Raw genomic sequence first — 19,458 nt, 5'->3', positions numbered from 1 at the left:
AAAAAGAAAAATACACAAAACCAGAAAAACACATACTCAACAAAAAAACCTATGCACAACCCTACCAAACCATTTTCACAAAAGCAACAATCCAAGCTAMACAAATTTTGGAAGAAGATAATATCTGCATTAACCAGCTACAAAGCTTTAAAAGGCTAWAAAAATACGAGAGCCAATATACAACGAAATACATAAGAAATGTAAAACAAGACCAAAACCTAGGAAAATAATTTTCCAAGCKTCTTTCTAAGGAGAGGAATTAGGCCATGGAACAGTCCCCATTGCTCGGGCAGGCTGAAATTGGACAGAACACTGGAAATGCATACTGCAGGGAAACTTGGAAGCCAGACACTTTCAAACGTCCTTTCCATCCTTTCCATCCCTTCTTATYCTGCAACTTACAGATCTAAGCTGTTCTACAGTTACAGATTTTCCAGGTTTTCACTAAAACAAGGATGGGATATCTGTCATTGCAAAGCTGCCTCTAACAGGCAAGCCAGACTCAYTCAAAGGAAAGAGATAAAACAGAGAGATGTCAGAGCTCTCCYGCTGAGTGCTTTAGTCCGAGTGCTCAGTTTAGCAACATGAAGATGTTTATGCTGCCTGCAAGAGGACTTCAAATGGCTTGTCTACAGAAATTACTTTAGAGGAATATTATACATGACATCATCCAACTACATTAAGTCAGTTCAATTACTGGTAATCAACTTAGAATATATCTGTGTAGTTATTTTTAGAGGTTTTACTGAGGTTTATTAGGAGAACATATTCTAGCACTCCCTTTATTAAGATGCCATAATGCTCAGCTATTTTGGAAAAGGACAATTTTATTTTTATGCCTTTTGTGTAACATTTTGAACAGTTTTATCTTTTCTTACACTCCTCAGAGTTAGTTACTTCTGAGGACAAACCTCCACTGATTAACAATGAAAACACACAGGTTGCAGAGAATTTAATTAAGGGATAGACTATAGAGTGCCAGGTCTAACTATCCAGGAATTTGCTTCTCCCTTCTCAATGAAGCTCAAGCAAAACATTCAAAATCCTGAGAGCCTCCAAAGAAGTTACATTTCTCATTTTCAGAGCTCAAAATAACACACAGAGTGCAAAGGACAGTTCCCAATAAACACACTGGGATAGCCAGTTTTATATTTTGCATGCTGGATGCTGCTGGGCTGCAGTAACTCAGTGGCAGGGGGCTCTGCACCCCTGCCAATGTTGCACCATAAATAAATAAACATATAAACAAACAAACAAATAAATAAAATAGATAAATAAAATTTGCTGCATAATGAAAAGTAGTTTCACCAGCACTTGGTAAGGCAGATATTCTGCCTGATCACCACCACACGAGGAAACTTCTCAATATCCTGGGAGCTGGGAAAGAGTACACAGATTTTAATATCATCTTCTGCTTATCTATTTCACATGGATGTTGTCTTACCTCTCACAGCATAATAAATCAGGATGGAATCCAGAAAAATAATATTAAGCTAACATGAGTGAGGTGAGGATAAGAGAAGGCAAGTTAAAAAAAAAAAAAAATCTCCCTCCCACTTCTGCTTCCACCCTACCTCTAGACTTTAGCTTTTATTACTTGACCAACATTTTTTAAGGGTCTGCTTTGTTTTCTATACACATGTAACTCCCATTACTRTCAGTGGAAATTATGTATGCACATCAGTAGCAAACCAGACTGCAGGATATTAGCTCTCTAAGGTATCCATGTCCCTGTTACAGTCATGTTTCAGGAGAAAAGCCAACAAATGTATTTGGAATTCTGCCTTTAAACAAACACCATATTACAACAGGCGAAAGTACTGCCTGATTCTTCCAAATGGAGGCAATACTCAAGAGAGAATCCTACTTAAACCAACAAAAGAGTGGATTAACAGCATTTATCTTCTCCCACCATTCCCACAACGCTGCAGTGTCACATGATGAAATTGATAAGAAATATCTCTGTAGAGAAACAAAGGTTTTTTCACTAACCTTTATACTCAAATAGTTTAAAATACAGCAAAACTTGAGAATAGCAAACAAGAAGATTGCAATATTTAGTTACTAGAACTAAGAGTACTTTTCCATTCACAGACCACGAAGAGCTTTTACAATATTGGATCTCCATTGCCATAAATCGGAGGAGGAAACAAAGGATGAAGTGGAGGAAATTTGGCCAAGAACTGAAATGACAAGGAAACCATCTTTCCTAACTCCGCATCTGACATTTTGTCCTCTGCAGCCCRTCAAGCACTTCTTGACAAGCCAGAGTGCCGCCCTCTCAGAAGCCAAAATCCCATGAGATCATGGAGTTTATTCTTTTCCACATGAAGAATCCTGATATGCAAAAGCCCTGGCAATAACCTGTTCATTCAACTTGCCATTATTCTCCCAAGTATGAATAAASCTCCCTTCAGACACCTTCATCAGTTTTCTTCCTCAGGCTTTTATATCCACGCCTCTTCAGTGCTCCTCAGTTTCCAAGGCTAAGAGTGCAAAACATGCATTAGCAGCAGCATATTCATCATTGTGTGCCTCAAAATCAGAGGAAGACGCTTGATTTCCAGTAAGAGCATGTCTTTTCACTCCACCAATACTCATCTTACTGCAATGTTTTCCCTAAACCACACTTAATGTTTTTATTAAGAAATTAAATCTAATCATGAATGCAAGGATATGAACTACAGAGTCTGGGCACAAACACTTGTCCTGTCAGACTACACACTAGCAGACTGTAAAAGCCATCAYGCTTTTTAAAACTCTGTATTTCTTCAATGAACTCACTGCTCTCTCTGTGCCAAATGAAATTCTGACAGGGTCTCAAAACCAACACRAAAGGTGAAATGAAACTTAATGAGAGTTTTGCAGCCGAAATCCACAAACCTTGATCCTATCCAAAGTTACTTCACTTCTGTCACAGGAGGAAAACTCATAATAGACCTTAAGCTYTCTCTGAACACCTCTGTTTGAAAAACCAAACCCATATTAGCAGTGTATTAGCAGTCACAAATGCTAGTCTAGACATTACAGCTACAGCCTCCTTCTTTAATCCTCTCTGGCTCATGTATATCTGAACGCACTAGGTTGTGTTCATCCACATGGTTTTCTTGGCAGTTTGGATCTTGCAAGGACCCTGGCCTGAATATTGCTCTAGAAATACCCAGCGCATCAGTTTTATTATAAACGTGATTAATTGAAGACTCAAAGCTGTTACTGCCTTGAATAGGAAATMAAATGTCACTCAGCAAGCCATAAATCATGGAAGTTGTCAATAAAAGCACCTGAACCGTACAAGTCAGAATCTTGCAAGCCTACTACCTGGAAAAAAGTACATTCTTGCAACAATATAATACCAATTACTTGTTTTATTAAACAGCTATAAACTGCTCAGCCAATAGCTGACTTTGTAAATAATATCCTTCCCTGATCTGTCATGGATAATAAGCTTGTGGATGCAAACATTCAGGCATTTTTATTATTTTTTTTTTTCTTAAGGGTGTGAATCATAAGGATTGATCCAAGCCCTCTGAAGGCAGCAGAGCTTGTCAGTGTTCGGACAAAATTTAAACTCTTTCTGATGGATACCCATCTTATCTCCTACTAGTTCATTTAGTTACTTCCTCCCCCTTATAATTTAACACACTGACAGCAAAGAACTGCTTGATTCTCAAGTAACATATTGACTTTATAMGGAGTAAATGAAACTAATTAATTCATTTAGTAAAACTGACTTGCAATGAAAATACATCTATCATAACAACATTAATTTTGTCAAGCACATTGTCTATTAGCTYGTAAAGAAATTCTGTAAACCACAAGCAGCCTTACTGGCACATTGTATTGTCTTCCATAAGGTGTTTGCTAAACAGTGTAGCTATATTGTGATAGTGGCTTTCACTGTAAATCTGTTTCTCTCATCAGTGTTGTTTTCTCTATTTTCGATAAATCTCTTTTGCATGTGGCAGCATAGGAAGAAAAAGCACTTCAGTAAGACAACTCTTGTTCTCCTTTACAATGACTGTGGAGAGCTAGGATTGAATATTTGTTTTATTTATGTCTGACAAACATCCGCAAGCTTATTATATAGAAATATATAATGTATGTAGCATGTATAAATATATACTGTATGCCGCATGCTAAAATGTGCATCCATAATTTAACACAGGCAAGTTACCATACTTCCATTTTCTCACAGCAGGAATGGTGCACAGCCATCACTAACACAGTCTGAACTACATAGATCTTGTGGTTTTCTAATAAATCAAATGGCCTAGTGAAGAAAGATATCTTAAGTTTCATTGTTTGCAGGAAATTAAAAATGTTTCGCAGTACATGACACCTATCAAGAGTTGTGAATAATTRTAACTGTAGTCTAACAAAACCAATCTACTTCATAATTTTTATAGTGTTTTTGACTGCCATATCTAAATGCTGCCTAAGTAAATTATTTCTATACTCAAAGAYTAAGAGTGACTGTAACAGATGAATCTGGTCTTTTCTCCCCCCATCTCCCAAGAGAGCCTCTCAGAGCACAGGGCTGTCTTTAAATTTGTGTTAGATTCAGTGTTTCCTAAGGTTTTTAGAGCATTTAAAAAGTGGGGTGCTTCTGTTTCAACCCAGTCTTTTCACTGTCCATGAGCAAACAGTCTGATCCTGAATTTTCATGATTTGCTCAAGGTCTTACAAAGCACCTTGCTCCAGAAGAGCATGGTTAATGAAAAGGTAATAGTCTTGACTTAGTGGGATCAGACTTACTCTTGATCCCACCCCTCCACCTGCAGAAAATAATGTAATTTCTTCGAAGCAGATAATGACAGGAGCAACGATCTGGCTATCAACCACAACAGCAAGATTTTGCACAGCAGAAGCAACCCCAGGTGATGAATAGGAAGTATGGATGGAACTGCCATGTGAAGAGAGCTAGATACAGCTTGTTTCTGAAAAAAGTAACTCTGAAATATCCTTCCATGGCTTTTTATCACATTAGATTTTTCTTTTCCTTTGCTGCAGCTGTCTCTAACAAGAAAATTTTTAAAAAGCAAACAGAGRTGTTTACTCAAGGATCAATTCACCTGCTGTTCCTCTGCTCCACCTGTCCCTGTGGCTCGCTACCTGGGCCAGCCGTACAGCKGGGATGATTCATCTCTGCACCAGGACATTTTCAAATGAGCTATTTTCAGAGGGTTGGCTCGGCAAAAGGAGAAGGAAGGATAAAGACCCTTCTTTAATACCACATCATTTATCTACTCTGCATCTCTCTTTTACCTTTTTTGAAACAGCAAAAGCAGAGTGGCTGAAACCTCCAGGCTTCTGAATGCCAGGCTAATGGGCAGTTTACCCCTTCGTAATAAAAGGCATCATAATTCACGGGCATCTCCATCATCCTCCCCCAGATAACAATTTACTGAAGCAGCAAAAAGGAAAGAGCTTTCCAAGTTGGTTGCAAAATTTCAGATCYGTGTTCGAATGGAATTGATGGATTTCCAGAAGCAGAGTGGAGTGCTCTGCTTTGAATTAGCCATTATCTTTTACATCCCTCCATGTTTCCTGTCATCACAAAAGAAGATGAGTTACCCTTTAACTTACTGTAAAATAATCTCTAGGACTACCAGCAAAGGGGTAGTTAATGCTATTGGCAAGGATGATTTAGGAGACAATTTCAAAGTTCAGCTAACTATAAAAACAGAAGTCATACTAAAACAGCCTCATTCCTTCTGCATGCCAAGTGTGAGGGAAGCAGGGCTTAATACCACAAAGGCAGGGCGATGTGACAGTGTGATGCAAAACAGCAGTTTCTCACCTTCTCCCTGGACAAATGTATCCAGCTTTGCTGACAGGAATAGGTGTTCATCAACTACTGCTAAAATATAATATATTAAGTGCGACATCAGTGCCCAGACCAGATCAGACCACTCTAAGTGTATGAAGAAGAAATCCTTACCTTACAGATACAGCAGTATAATCCTTACAACCTTCATAATTAAACCAAGTAACCTGACAGCTGCAGACAGGATATATTCTGACAAAGGCTTGATKTTAAACATATTTTTAAGCCTCTTATAATAAAAATGTCCATTGTTTCAGAAAATTACAAGTCCTTTTCTGTGCCTTAAGAATAGCAGCAAACACCCTCAAGTTATTTGACAGTCAGAAGCCCTTTTGCTTTGACTTTTTTCTTCAACTTGTATGTCTCTCAGTCCTCATCCTCTTTTTATGACCAAATGCATGTTTATCACAAAGGCTTCAATTGCAAGCACTACTGAAATAGGTGTTTAATAAGGCATCTCAGATCTTCACTAGGCTCTTTACAGAGAGTCCATCAGAAACCTGCAGTTCAAGAACCAGTGTTTAAAAGGTTAAACATTTTCCCATGGATATTCACCAAAGGCACAATACAGAAACACTGACATTGAGAAAAAGACCACTAACATCTCACTTTCAACCAGGTACTGAAGTAAACCACAGTTTGAGAAACACCACTCCAGAGAGAGTAAAYCCAAATAAACTTGTGTATATTTATCTGCGTACTTGACAATAAGTTGACTCTTAACTTTATAATGGGAAACACAGACTCCTGAAAATGCAAAGAGCCTTAAGTGCACCTGATTCTCTGCCAGCATTTGCAAAATAACAGGAACATTATTTAGGGAGATAAAATCAGCAAAACAGTCCATGTGGCCTATTTAATTTCTACTGTACTCATTTTATGTCACTCTGCAACTTCACACTTCATATATCACCATAAAGCACCTCRTTGTTGAAAACCAGCTATAGAGACCTAAACCAGAGAGCCCATACAAAATTTCTGTGAGATATCCCATTGGTAGGATTGCTGGGTGATCTTTGCCTGGGGATTGAAGACCCTGTAAAATACTGACCTCACTCTGGCAGTGATYGTGATGCCCATCACTGGCCATTTTTTACCCAGACAGCTCCACAAAAATACTAGCAATGAGAAAGTTGCCAATGACCACACCTAAATTACTTTAACTACAGTGTTAATGTCTCATTGAGATAAATGGAACAATCCCTCACYCCTACAGTTTTTCTTCCAAAGTCATTTGCAAACTCTGGAAGTTGTCTGCATTGACAGTTTCCTGTTTTCTTCCTAAGCTTCAGTCTGTTTTCCCTCATCCAGTAGAACTAGTATTAGGAACAGCAAAGAAACAAGCATTTTAACACCCACTTCAYTGAAATTTCCCCAGGCAAGTAAAACAGGTACAAAAGCTGGAGTGTAGTACTTGAATTAATCTCACTGTGGTTTTCTATMATTTTAATTTCTTCTCTCATTGACAATTTTTTAAAGCTCATTTTTTTCTAAACAGGTTGTGTTTTGGAACTCTGGTCAACCCTAAGTCCACCTGGACAAAAAGGTACAGGGAGGCCTTAGCACAAAACACTTCAGTGTTATTACCATTGTGGCAATGTACTCCCTGATCCCAGGATATATCCACATCTATTATCTGGTAGTATCTAAGGGCATTTGTAATTGAACCTGCTAAAAAGAAAAAAGGGAATGATGTGGTGTTCTGCACTTTCTCCAAATCACCTCTGCGATGATAATGCTCCTTCCTGTCTGTTTAATGAATGTAGAAAGAATCAAGGCTCAAGGTTTTCATTCTATTGCAATACTCATTAGATTCACAAGCTATTTAAAAGTTAAATGTGGAAAAAAATCCAAAAAACCCATTCCTCTCAGACAAAACCACGTCTAAACAATCACAGATGCTGTGACAGTGCACTCTCTGTGGGGACATTTGGAAACAAAATCATGTATCCAGTGCAATTTCATTTCCAAAGGCAGTTCCACACATTTATAGGTTTCCATCCAAATGCGAGAAAAGGTGACAAGGTAACAATTGTGCTTCATATCAAGACTAGCTAGGATTGAGTTCAGTCCTTGGAAAGAAGGAACAGTAGTCTTCTTCTTCATAGTGATTTCCYGTGTCTCTCTTGCATTCAGAGTGGAATAAAAGCTATTGTTATGTCACGCTGGTACATACAGGGAAAACAAAAATCCTCTAASAACAGGAAATAGGATAACATTATAGGATTGCAGCATCTTCCCCTGGAGTTTTGTAAAACACTTTATCATCAGTTTCTTTCACTGCTGCCAACCAACACTAGGTAAGCAGCTCACACCCCAAACCTATTTTAAATTAAGCACATTTAAACATAAACATTTAAATTGAAAAATGTGAAAGTATGAATGCAGTGGAAAATGCTAACTGKGAAACAGAACCAACAGTGAAAAAATACAAGCTGCTGCTCTTCAAAGATTAAAATCTAACAAAGCATTGCATTGATAAAATGGAGAGTTCTCAGCAGCAGAAGTCACAGACAGATAAATGGTCCTGGCAACTGCAATTTAGGACTCTGGGTGGAAAATATTGACAGTAGAGTTGTAATCTCAGTGCTAATTTTTTTCATGGTCTCTCTGCTATCATTAAATTCTCATTTAACAAGAACTATCTAGCAAACCATAAATCCAGTTTAACTCTTAAGAAAATGAATCCCCAAATCCTGTGTCTACTTCTTCAACAAACATCATCACTCCAATGCATTTCATTTTTCATCTGAAGAAAACAGGACTCTTTATTCTTCTGGGTGACAAGGTTAGGCCATATGTACACAGACTTTTTCAAGCCTTAATTGGAAATTCTCAGTGCCAGTGTGAGGTCCCCAACTCATTGCCTGGGATTTGAGAATGTTGAGCATGGAATTAGAAATTGATTTTTGAGAAGACAAAGACCACCACATATCAAATATATCCCTGGGGATATTCTGAAAACCAGAAACTCCAGAAGCTCATCATGACATCAAAGGCATCTAACTCCTGTCTATTCAGCTGTTGATGATTAACAATGTAAGTATTTTGATATCAACTCTCAAATTGCATTAACTGCAGACTAAGTTACCACAATCTCGTAAGGAGCCCTGACYGACCAAACACCAGACATTAACTTCTGCAGACATACAAAGGCTGCACTTGTCCTGTTTGTTACACCCTAAGCACAAAACTGTAAGAACACGAAGTCAAAGTAGAGGTTATCAAACTCATCCAAGGTAGGATTGATTMCACATAACCAACATCAATACATTGCCATCCCACCTGTTCTTTAGATACTCCCATTTAACAAAAAACCCACAATGACTGCAGAAAACAGATCCCTGTAGCTCCCTGCAACCAAAATGTTTCCCTTATATCACTTGCTATGTTCCAAATGTTTTGTTTCCACCATTACTCAATTTCTACCAGTATATCCACCTTTATAACATTTCTGCATAAACTGAAAAACTTGAACTCTGTGCTTTCTCAGTTGTCTTTGTGGATAAATATTGACACTCATTTCTATTTTTCTTCAAAACCAGTATTTCCTAAAGTTCTTATTATCACCCTTTGCATTCCAGCAAGTATGAAGACCAAAATGCACCATTCAAAACTGGATATTGCCAGGCATTATCAGGAAACAAACTACTGGGCCAGGTATGGTTCTATGTAGTAATTCTTACATACCACTACCAAGGTTTATCAGGGAAAGGAAAAAAACATCTTTTGTCACAAGGATTCTTTAGCAACAGAACATTTTATAAAATAAGTACAAGTCCTTGCTACCAGTCTTATTACACTGACAAATGCAACTACCCCCAATCTAAWTATCTAAATAATGTACATTTCCTTTACTGTCTCCTGGAAGTCGTGTTGTGGGCAAACATATTCTTTAAGCCCWAACAGAGACTTGTACAGATTCCTCTCCTTTGCTTCCTGATTGCCAGGTACTTAGGATGGCTCTGCCAATGACACCAAAAAAGGCCTGTGCAAAGGCAGAGAACAAAACATTTTCCATAAAATGAAAAATAGACACCCAACTGCACAATTCCAGAAAAACAAGGATTTAAGAAATCATTGGGAAAATTATAAAAACATAAACAAAACAAGTCTATGGCAGCTAGACTGAAAAAAAAATTTGGAAGGTGTGTAGGGGAGCATAAAAAGTAAAACCTTGGGCTTTCCATTAGTGCTTATTTTCCTTGGGTATTTACTGCCTGTATACCTATGGTCCAATTTCCATTCCAAATTTTATTAGACTAAAATCCAATAAAGTAAATAGTTAAAGACCCTTTTCCCAACAACAGCCTCATGTCAATGTTTCAGTAAGAAAAAATATTATAAATGTTTCTCGTTTTTACAGATCTTTTATGGGTCATCTATCGCAGTCTCTTAAGATGATCCTGTTRTTGTTAAATCTATAGAAACTGTTTTAAAGGTTTGGGTTTTGTCTCCCTTTTTAAGTAAAAAAATTCTGAAAAAATATATGTTATAAACTCTCCCACTAGCCAAAAAGTCCTTAGCAAAGCAATTTAGGACTTTTCGAATCCTTACAAAGGCAAAAGTTTACCAAAGCAATAAAACTGTTTAAAATGCCTTCTCATCTAGAGCATGTCAGCAATGCTGAACCGAAATGTGCAATAAAATTTATACTACAGCCATATTTTTTCCCCTTCGTTACTTTAAAACGTGTATGTTCAAACCCAAAATCTAAACATCTATTGCTTTTTTTTTTTGTTTCGTAATTACAAGTGGGATGAGCCATTTTACACAAATCATCTCCCTTGGTCCATTTTACCTCATTGATATCCACAAGCTCAATTAGAGCAAGCTCTACCCAGAATTGCTGAAAAACAGTAACAGACAAACACAATTTTAAAAAAAAAAGTTTGTTTCTGTATTTCTCTCCAAAGACACTGTGACTATCAAAACACAACTGGGGCACCCAATACATAACTCACAGTTCAAAAGTAGCACAAGTGGGCCAAGGTAGCACCAGAAACCACTGCCAAACATATACAGCCCAGGGAAACTATGGTCCTACAGAAATGTTTAAAGGCATCCTCCTGGCCTAATTGAGGAAGTGAGACTATTAAGGCTACTCATTAAAATGATCYAGTCAAATAAATCATCCTGTCTATATGAGAGAGAACTCTGTACACACTGTTAATGAAAAGTATCTCAAATGTGATCTTCCTTTTGAGGAAGAGGTCGGGAACATTGTACCTAAACCTCAGGTGACAAGGGAGGACAAAGACACCCAAACCAGCTCTAAACAACCTGGCCTTGATATGGTAAACTAAGGCAATACAGAGTGCTGTGCAAGGCAGCCTCACATGCATGCCTAAGTAACAACATGTGCAGCAGCTTCCAAACTAGATGAGTCTGTATTCTGCACACAGCAAAARAATTTGAGATGCTATTCTGACTTGTGATGTGCTGGTCCCAAAACAGGAAAACCTGCACCTTGGAGCCATTTCACTTGTTAGGCAGCACACACCAGGAAAGTGGAATCTGACATCAAATGAGAGCAAAGAGAAATCCAGAAAATGCACTGCCAGAGTTTTAACTTTGGGAACTGCTGTGCAATTATTTATGGGGCTTTGATGCAGCAGTCCCAGTATGCTTTAATGATATGGGATAAAACTAAGCATGTCCCTAAGTACTTCAGAGATGTGAGAAGGCTCTGCCCAAGTGCTTTACAAAATTATGGCTTCTCACTGCAGGTGCCAAAGCAGCACTTTTTTGTTGTTAATAAACAGCATTGCATGCTTTCTGCAAAGGTCCTGTTAGAACTTCCCAGTCACCACAGTATAATTCCACAAGACAGCCAATGTCCTCTACCCAAATCCACCCTCATTCCACTACTCCCAATTTGAATTTTTGATGGTTTTTTTTTTTTTTTTTTCCCTCCTTTTTTTGAAACTTCTTTTCCTAGTAAAATCAAAACTTCAAGTTTTTTTTGATGAGAGTTCTTTAGATTCTTTCCTTTCCCCTCACTGTTATTCAGATTTCATGAACAGCACACTTTTGACTTACAGTCTTGCACACCACAATCTGGCAACATAAACGTGTTCATATAATTTCATAGTGTCTGCTTTTATTCTGTGCAAAAGAAAGCCTGATTGCTGCCCTAGAGTACATATATATTTCAAACCCTCTGGTCTTCTGAGATGACTGACTGCCATAAACATATGTATTAATCATTCTATACTGGGTATTCCCATTCAAATAGACATAAATAAACTAATTTTTTGCAAGTCATAGACTGTTATGGGATAAATTTCAGTAAACAACAGCTTTTCGTTGACTTTATGCTACATTTTATTTGCATTAATCCAAATGATTACTCCCCTTCTTGACCAAACAGCAGGAACATTGGCAGTCAGTACCTTCCTTCCAAATGCACAGCAGAAACACACAGAGCTACTTTCAACATGAGACGTAATTTTTAAGAAATACTTTTCAATTTTTAAGAAATACTTTTTAATTTTTTAGAAATACTTTTCTGTGTCTCCTTTTAGATAACATGAAAAGGCACCTTATCAACATAGACAAGAAAACTCCAGAAGCCAACTGGTGTAGAACTATCACCTCCTAAGGGTGTCAAAGGGAGGTGCTCTGCATCATCCTTGTTAGGGGCCCAAGYATCAGCTCTTCATGCAGCAATGGTAAAGAAACACCCACAGTTATGCTTCTACTCTTCCCAAACCCAGAGAAACCATTACCTGTATCTTTCAGCCAGTAGGAAATTTAAATCTCATCTCCAAGGCACCTTTGGAATGAGTCCGACAGGATTACAGGGTGTCTGCTCTAATTTAGTGGMAAAACTAGTCTTTAAGGAGCTTCAGAGATATATGAAATTCTGGTCTACTGATGACAATGAGTTTTTCCATTTCACAAGTGAAAAGAACAGATAATGGAATTGCCCATATCTGAAAACTTGGTGTCTCTGAATTAGGAGAAAAAGCTAGATTTAATTTTATTATCTGAGATTGAAATTTGTCTCACTTAGGAAAAAAGCCATAATGGACACTAAAACAAAAAAAACACCAACAAAAACCAACCACCCATTACAGCAACACAAGCAACTTTGTTATATCAGTTAAATATATTGTTTAATTAGTTTTCTAAATGCATACACTGAAAAGCCATTACACAGCCATTAGGAGTAATATATCCATTTTCTTTTTACAGTCACCTGATTTACAATCAGCCAAATTTCTAAAGTAATTCAGTCAAACAACATTTCTGGCACTATTACCCCAGCAAAGTTTCCAATTCCCTTTTTTGACTGCAATCACTGTAATTTTCCCTCAGGCTCTAAAGCGCTGATGATCATCGTTTCAGCAGATTTACAGAGCATCTCTTAGGTTAAAATGTGCCTGGTATGTTTACGGTCTCATTTCAAGATCCAGAAATCTGAAACTATTTAGCTATTTTTATGAAGCAATCTCTAAGAAAACCAATTCTGTGTTCTCCTCATGTGGGGAAAAAAGACCGCTTCGAATAAATTTTAAAAAAACCCTGAGCTCCCAAAGAAGCAAAATCCATCTGGTTATTCACACCTCAGCTGACTCACTATTTTCTTAACAAAAACTTTCTTAATAACCTTATTAACTAGCAACATGAAAACTTGTCAAAAGGCTCATAATGACTTTGCCAAAATATTGTAGAATATCTCAGTACATCCCACCGATGAAAGAAAAAGTCACATTGCAAAAATATAGCCTTTTAATAAATTTTATTCTACAGCTTCTCTGACGTTGTTTCTCATTGAATCATTACCACTCTAGAGGTTCAGTAAGGTTTCCCATTGTGTTTTCCCTACTTTGCATCAGCTCCAGTATACCCCAGCCCCAGTTTGGAACTGCATTAATCAATCAACAGCGCACATGATATTCTAAGGATTAAGTAATTGATGGTGGTACTTTGCAGAAAATTAGGAGAGAGAGTGTGAGACAACAGAAAATGTGTAGCACAGCTGTTAAMTGAACTTGAATCCTGATCTAACCAAACTAAAATGCAAACCTCAAATCTATCCTTCTCSCGCAGTAATTGCTGTATTTATCCTTGCAGTGCTTCAGTTGCTTTCTTTCCAAAATGTAAGACAGTTAAAAAAAAAAAATCATCTGGAGAATAAACAACTCCAAAGTTTCTTCAGAATGTTTTAGGGAATTTTTAAGCTTTGCTTCTGCCAAACCAAAGTAGAAAGAGGTGAGAACAGAGCACAGCATGAATGTGCTTCAATCCTCCAAGAAGATGCCCTTAACGACCACCCGCTCCTGTAGGGAATCACCACGTGTGTTGAGGTAAGTTTTGCAATGTTCCTGATACAAACACCCACGCCCAGTAAGCACTGTCAGGCAGTTTTCTACATTTCAAAAGCGAGAGACAATTGCAGTCCATCACCAGCTGGCAGCACTCACGTCTCTGCCGGAAAGCTGAAGGATGCCAATGTCTGAACAAAGCAAACCCTCTCCTCACCGCAGACAGGCTCGAAATGACCTTTACACAACAAGGCTCTCCAGAAAACACCAAGCTTCTATAGTATGGATTTTTTCCAACCCATGGCATATTTGTGTTTGCTAGTTTGCATTATGGGACAGAAAGCAGCCTGAAGGAGCAGGACCAGCAGTGCCAAGCCAAGCATGAAAGTACAGCAACAAGTGAACAAATCCTTTCCCTCCTGCCAGGGGCCAAATTGGGGGAAATGGGAAAAAATGAAAATTAACGAAATACATGTGTTTTCACCAGTCGTGTCTGTCATTTCAGTAAAAATAAATTTAAGAGACTATGACATGACATACAGATGAAAAACTGATAGGGGCATGCTACTGAATATGCATCTTGCATTCAGGTGCTGAACCCACACTGTCATACTGTATTGGGTCTGAGTGAGGTAAAGCTCAAGCCCTTCCAATACACATACAGACTGACTACTGATGTTAATGCTATGGGAAATCTTGTCTGTTTATTAAAGACTAACAAATGAGCTTTAAGCATTAAAATGCTGGCTTTTTGTTATCTTCGTATTCATTTCCTTTATACCGTCTCTGTAACAGTAACAAAACCMTTGAATGAAGCCAAAGATCAAGACTCCAACAAACTGACTGGCAGAAATAATCAGGCCAATAGCACTCATTGCCCTGACTGACACCCTGAGAAGGCAGCACATAACAATAAGAAGGGAACTACATATAACACAAATATGGATGCTATTAGCATGAATTAAACAAACTCAACACAGTAAGTTACTTTCTATGAAATGGGAAAATGTGGCAGGAGGTGAACATCACTGCAAAATTCAATTTGTGAACAAATTGGAAGGTGAAGGACCTGAGAATGGGAATAAAATGAGGGAAGACATGAAGCCTAGAGGGCCAGGGAGGGCCCAGGCACCTTCCCTGGTAGATTGTGGGAGCGCTGGGATGAGCCCTGGTGAGTGTTGTGTGAGTGGCAACAGCAGCAGGTGACCAGAAAGGGGACAAGTGCCACCAGGGCTGTGAGGTGCCTGGGGGAAGAGCCAGCAGGTAAGATGATGAACCTCAGGGCGGAGAAAAATAACAAAGCAAGAAGGAACCAAAGCGTCATGATTAAGACTCTTTTTCTATCAAGAAGAGCAGCAAGGTTTGAAATTCCCACACAACTGTTTGATCCTCCCCACTTAAGACACATAAGATCTAATAAAATGCCTCTCCTGTTCCTCCACAGATTCTCTTTGCCCTTTCCTCACAGTCAGAGTTATAATAAAACAAAAGAATTTTTACCCTACAATGCTGAATCCCAATTGTGTACTGTCTGACCAGATCACTGCTTAAAAAAACACAGGCACACAAATYATGTTTGTCATAGCCCAGCTCCTGACTGAAACCAAGGGTCTGTGCTCCACCATTTGATCTGATCTAAAGGCAGGAGATCTTTTAATTGGCAGAATCACATAGGTATTCTTTTCCTAGAGGAAATATCCATTTTCTACAATGAAACACAAATACTATGTGAAATATCCACTTTTGGGGAGAGAAGAGTGTCAGTATTTGCATTGGTTGATTTCTGAAGTTGGTCTGTCCCTGACCTGGATGCATGAGTTCAGCTGTAAACTGTAACCAGTCAAAACATTAGCAGCAATCTTAACAGCATGGMAATGTACAGTAGAATCGATCCCCAACAGTCTGTAAATGAGTAGCAGAACCAGTACGTTCATCAGTTGTTTTATATCACAGTCAATAAAATAGAAGTTTGAAYAATCTGCATTCAAGAACATGTTGAAGTAGGATCTGTATAATTTCCATAGGCAGGTTTCCCGTCCAATTTTACAAAATATGCATAGTGTAATGCTTATAAACTTTGTTTTATTCACTGAAATTATCTCTTCAAAAGTATTCCCCTTAATAACAAAAGTTACATTCCAAACAAGACAATCCTACGAAGGATTGGTACTCTTTAAATTTAACTGAGCAAGGTCCTCCTCTGATATCAATGAGCTTTCAGAAATTAATCAAAACTCCAATGCCAAACAGCCAGGCAGTGTGATGTGCAAGTAAACACCCTGAAGCCCTAAAACTGACAAGATGTAAAACTTTTGAAAAACACATGTGCACGTTCCATAATAAAACCCTGCATTTCTTTTAATTGGTAAAAGAGACAGAAGCCTAAATTTGGGAAGAAACATTCCTTTTATTTTTGCTATTTCTAGGCTACTGCATGCTAGGAACAGTGCCTGCAGGAGACTCACACGCTGCCTGTGATGCAAAAGAGCCAAGGCTGCGCCTTTCTGMTTCAGAACAAACGGCCCAGTGTGCTTTTTGAAGCCCACCAACACAAAATAACCAAATCTAATCCTTTCAACCAACAGCATGATCACCAGATTGATTACTCCAGCTCACTCAGTAAAATGCCTTTGGGTTTGTTGTGAGCACATGTTTTAAGAACTACGGCAGTTTTAAGCTTTCCAAAACCTCATATTTAGATAAACCAAAGAAGTACCAACAGTAATTGAGTGCAAGGGTATCCCTGCATGTTAACTTTGGGTGGGAATCCTCTAGGATGAGATCTTGTCCAGGTGAGAGATTCCTTCCCAACACCTGGCAAGAGCATGACAGTTAGCAGTAAACTAGTAAACCAAGAATCCCTGGCTTTCCCCTAGGATGGAGCTCACCAAAGTCTAACTGTGTTCCCCATCTGTGAGGGGATTGTATTATCACTGCTAAGARAGCTCTGTTCCTAAACTGGCACCCTATGCATGCAGGGATTTTGCTAGTACCTCCAAGACATAACGTCTCTTCTTATCCCTGTTGTAAACTCACCTTTTATTCRTAAAAGCTAATTAGTGTCACACACCTAAACAATGTGAAATGGTGTTTCCTCCACCAACAGAYACTCATACAACATTGCTAATACGCKGGACTTCTTGAAATAACTGTGAATATAACTACCCTAAAGCATGAGCATAAATGTATACAACTTTTCTCCCCAATAGTTTTAGTAGAAACTAAGGGGAATCTAAGTAAACTAAGTAGAAACTAAGGGGAATTAAGCCTCAGCAGTCAAAGCTGAGAGCATAAACAAAATATTTGCAATTAAAAGCAAGCAGCATACAAGAAAAGTCTACTTGGCAGCCTACCCTACTTAGCTCCTATAATATTTCTCTAAACTATGGGCAAAAGTTAACAATTTATGGCTACATTTAATAMTAAAAAGTCTTTGAAACTATTTCCAGCTGCTGAGGTCTGATACTCAGAAAGGTTTATAGATTTCCATCTTGAATGGAGAGAACACCTTTCCCATCCGAGAGTTTCAGAATGAAATTCATGTAAAGTTGTACAACTAAAAGTAAAATCAAATGATAGTCCAACTGAAAGGGAAATGACTAAGAAAAAAAAAAAAAAAAAAAAAAAAAAAAAAAAAAAAAAAAAAAAAAACCCCAAAAAAAAAAAACATGTGAGAAAGCAGCTAAGCTCTGGAGTTCCAATTACCAGCTAGCTCAGGATGTGCAATAATCTGGGCTATCACAACACAAACCGAAGTAAGCTCATCTGTCCAGCTYAAACAGAAATCACTGAAAATCATCTTCAAGCAAATGCATGTGAATCATTTTGGCTAATGAAAACATACCCCTCAAGCTGAAGAACTTACGTAAATTACATTTCTCCTAATTCTGCCAAAAACATTAAAGAAAATGGGTTTGCCAAAGATAAAAGCAAAGTAGGCATGATAGATCATCCATTAGCAATACAAGAACGGCTAATTCTTCTTGACAGTGAAATGTCTTGGGATACAACCCACTTTAATTTTTTTACTACGGGTTTAGATGCACTATAGCCTACACATTTTATCCCCACAGTTGCTGTATTTCACTACCAGTGTGACTTTACAAATATCAGGCCTCAACTATAATGTACTAAGAAAAGAAAAAGTATTGAAGTATTTTAGCATACTAAAGAAAAAGAAAAAAATTAAAAAATKAAATAGGAGCTTTATAATCTCTGCAACTACAGAAAGTAGTTTAAAACTGTGTGAACCAATACAGTTGATTTGAAATAATAACAAAAAGAAGCAAGTGGCATGTTTATGGGGTATCACAAGGGCAGAATTAATGTTACACCACTAGCAAACTATTGGGCTGGTTTGGGATTCACTTTTTTTCATAAACGCATTTTTGGTCTGCAAGGTTGCACTGCATTCTCTAGCATACAATTTTGATTTATTCATGTAAACGTCAGAAATCCATCAGCAAACAAAGCCATATGGAAGAAAAAGAGATATAATGGATTTTCTGTTTGCTTTAGAAACTTGACATCTGTGGATAGCATCATCTAAGTTACAATCACTTTTCATATTCTGGTCATTTTAATTTACCAATCCAAAACGCATTTTATCTGCTGATACAAAAAGGAGGGGGATAACAGAAAAGAAATGATGTTTTAAAAACTTCAAATGGGAATATACTTTAATATTTTCCCTTTCACATCATAAATTTAGAGAAAAGTAAATTCACATCTGTTCTAACTTAGCTCCTAAAAAACGAAGAAAACGTATCAGCATTATTTATATCTTGTCTGTATTTGTGGCAAGATTTTCGGAATCGGACCGAGACGCTGGTGACACCCACCACCTGAGCTCCGCGAAGTTCCCGGGGGCCCGGGCTCGGCGGTACTTACCCCCGCAGAGCAGGAGGAACCCGGCCGTCCGCGCCGCCGAGCGCATCTTCCCCGCGCTGCTGCGGCCCCGCCTCGGCGCTCCGGGCAGCACCGGCCGGGCTGCCGGACGGTCCGCGGGCTCTCAGTCGGGCCGGCCCATGGCCCGGGCSGGGGGCAGCGAGCCGCGATGGGACGCACGGAGCCGGGCAGCAACGGGACGGCCCGTGCCGGGATGCTGCTCCGCCGGTCCTTGCCTCGGTCCTCCCGGGTCCGGTGCCGCCCCGCCGCCACCGGCCGGGAAAAAACGCGCCTCGTCCTCTCAGCGGTGCCGGCGCCTCTCGGGCTCTGCGGGGAGAAGCGAAGTCACGAGCGAAATCCCCGCTCCGCCGCGCCTGCCACCAAGCCCCCCGCGCTGCCCGGGTGGCGGCACCGCCCGGCTCCGGCCAGCCCCCGGCCCCTCCTCCGCGGCCGCCGGGCCGCTCTGCCCGG

The 19,458-nt window shown here is 39.0% G+C and overlaps 1 protein-coding gene across 1 annotated transcript in view; it reads right to left on the bottom strand.

Moving 5' to 3' along the window:
- RET (ret proto-oncogene) overlaps positions 1-19,036 on the bottom strand; it is a 74,158-nt gene extending 55,122 nt beyond the window's left edge. The window contains exon 1 of the mRNA XM_057365159.1: positions 18,991-19,036. Within this exon, the coding sequence (XP_057221142.1) occupies positions 18,991-19,036 (46 nt within the window). The remainder of the gene's footprint in view (positions 1-18,990) is intronic.
- Between the last annotated feature and the right edge of the window lie 422 nt (positions 19,037-19,458).

This window comes from Malurus melanocephalus, unplaced genomic scaffold (assembly GCF_030028575.1).
Source record: "Malurus melanocephalus ecotype Western Australia unplaced genomic scaffold, MMel_1.1 scaffold_49, whole genome shotgun sequence".
In the NCBI taxonomy this organism is placed as follows: Eukaryota; Metazoa; Chordata; class Aves; order Passeriformes; family Maluridae; genus Malurus; species Malurus melanocephalus.
This window is presented reverse-complemented; position numbering and strand designations above follow the sequence as displayed.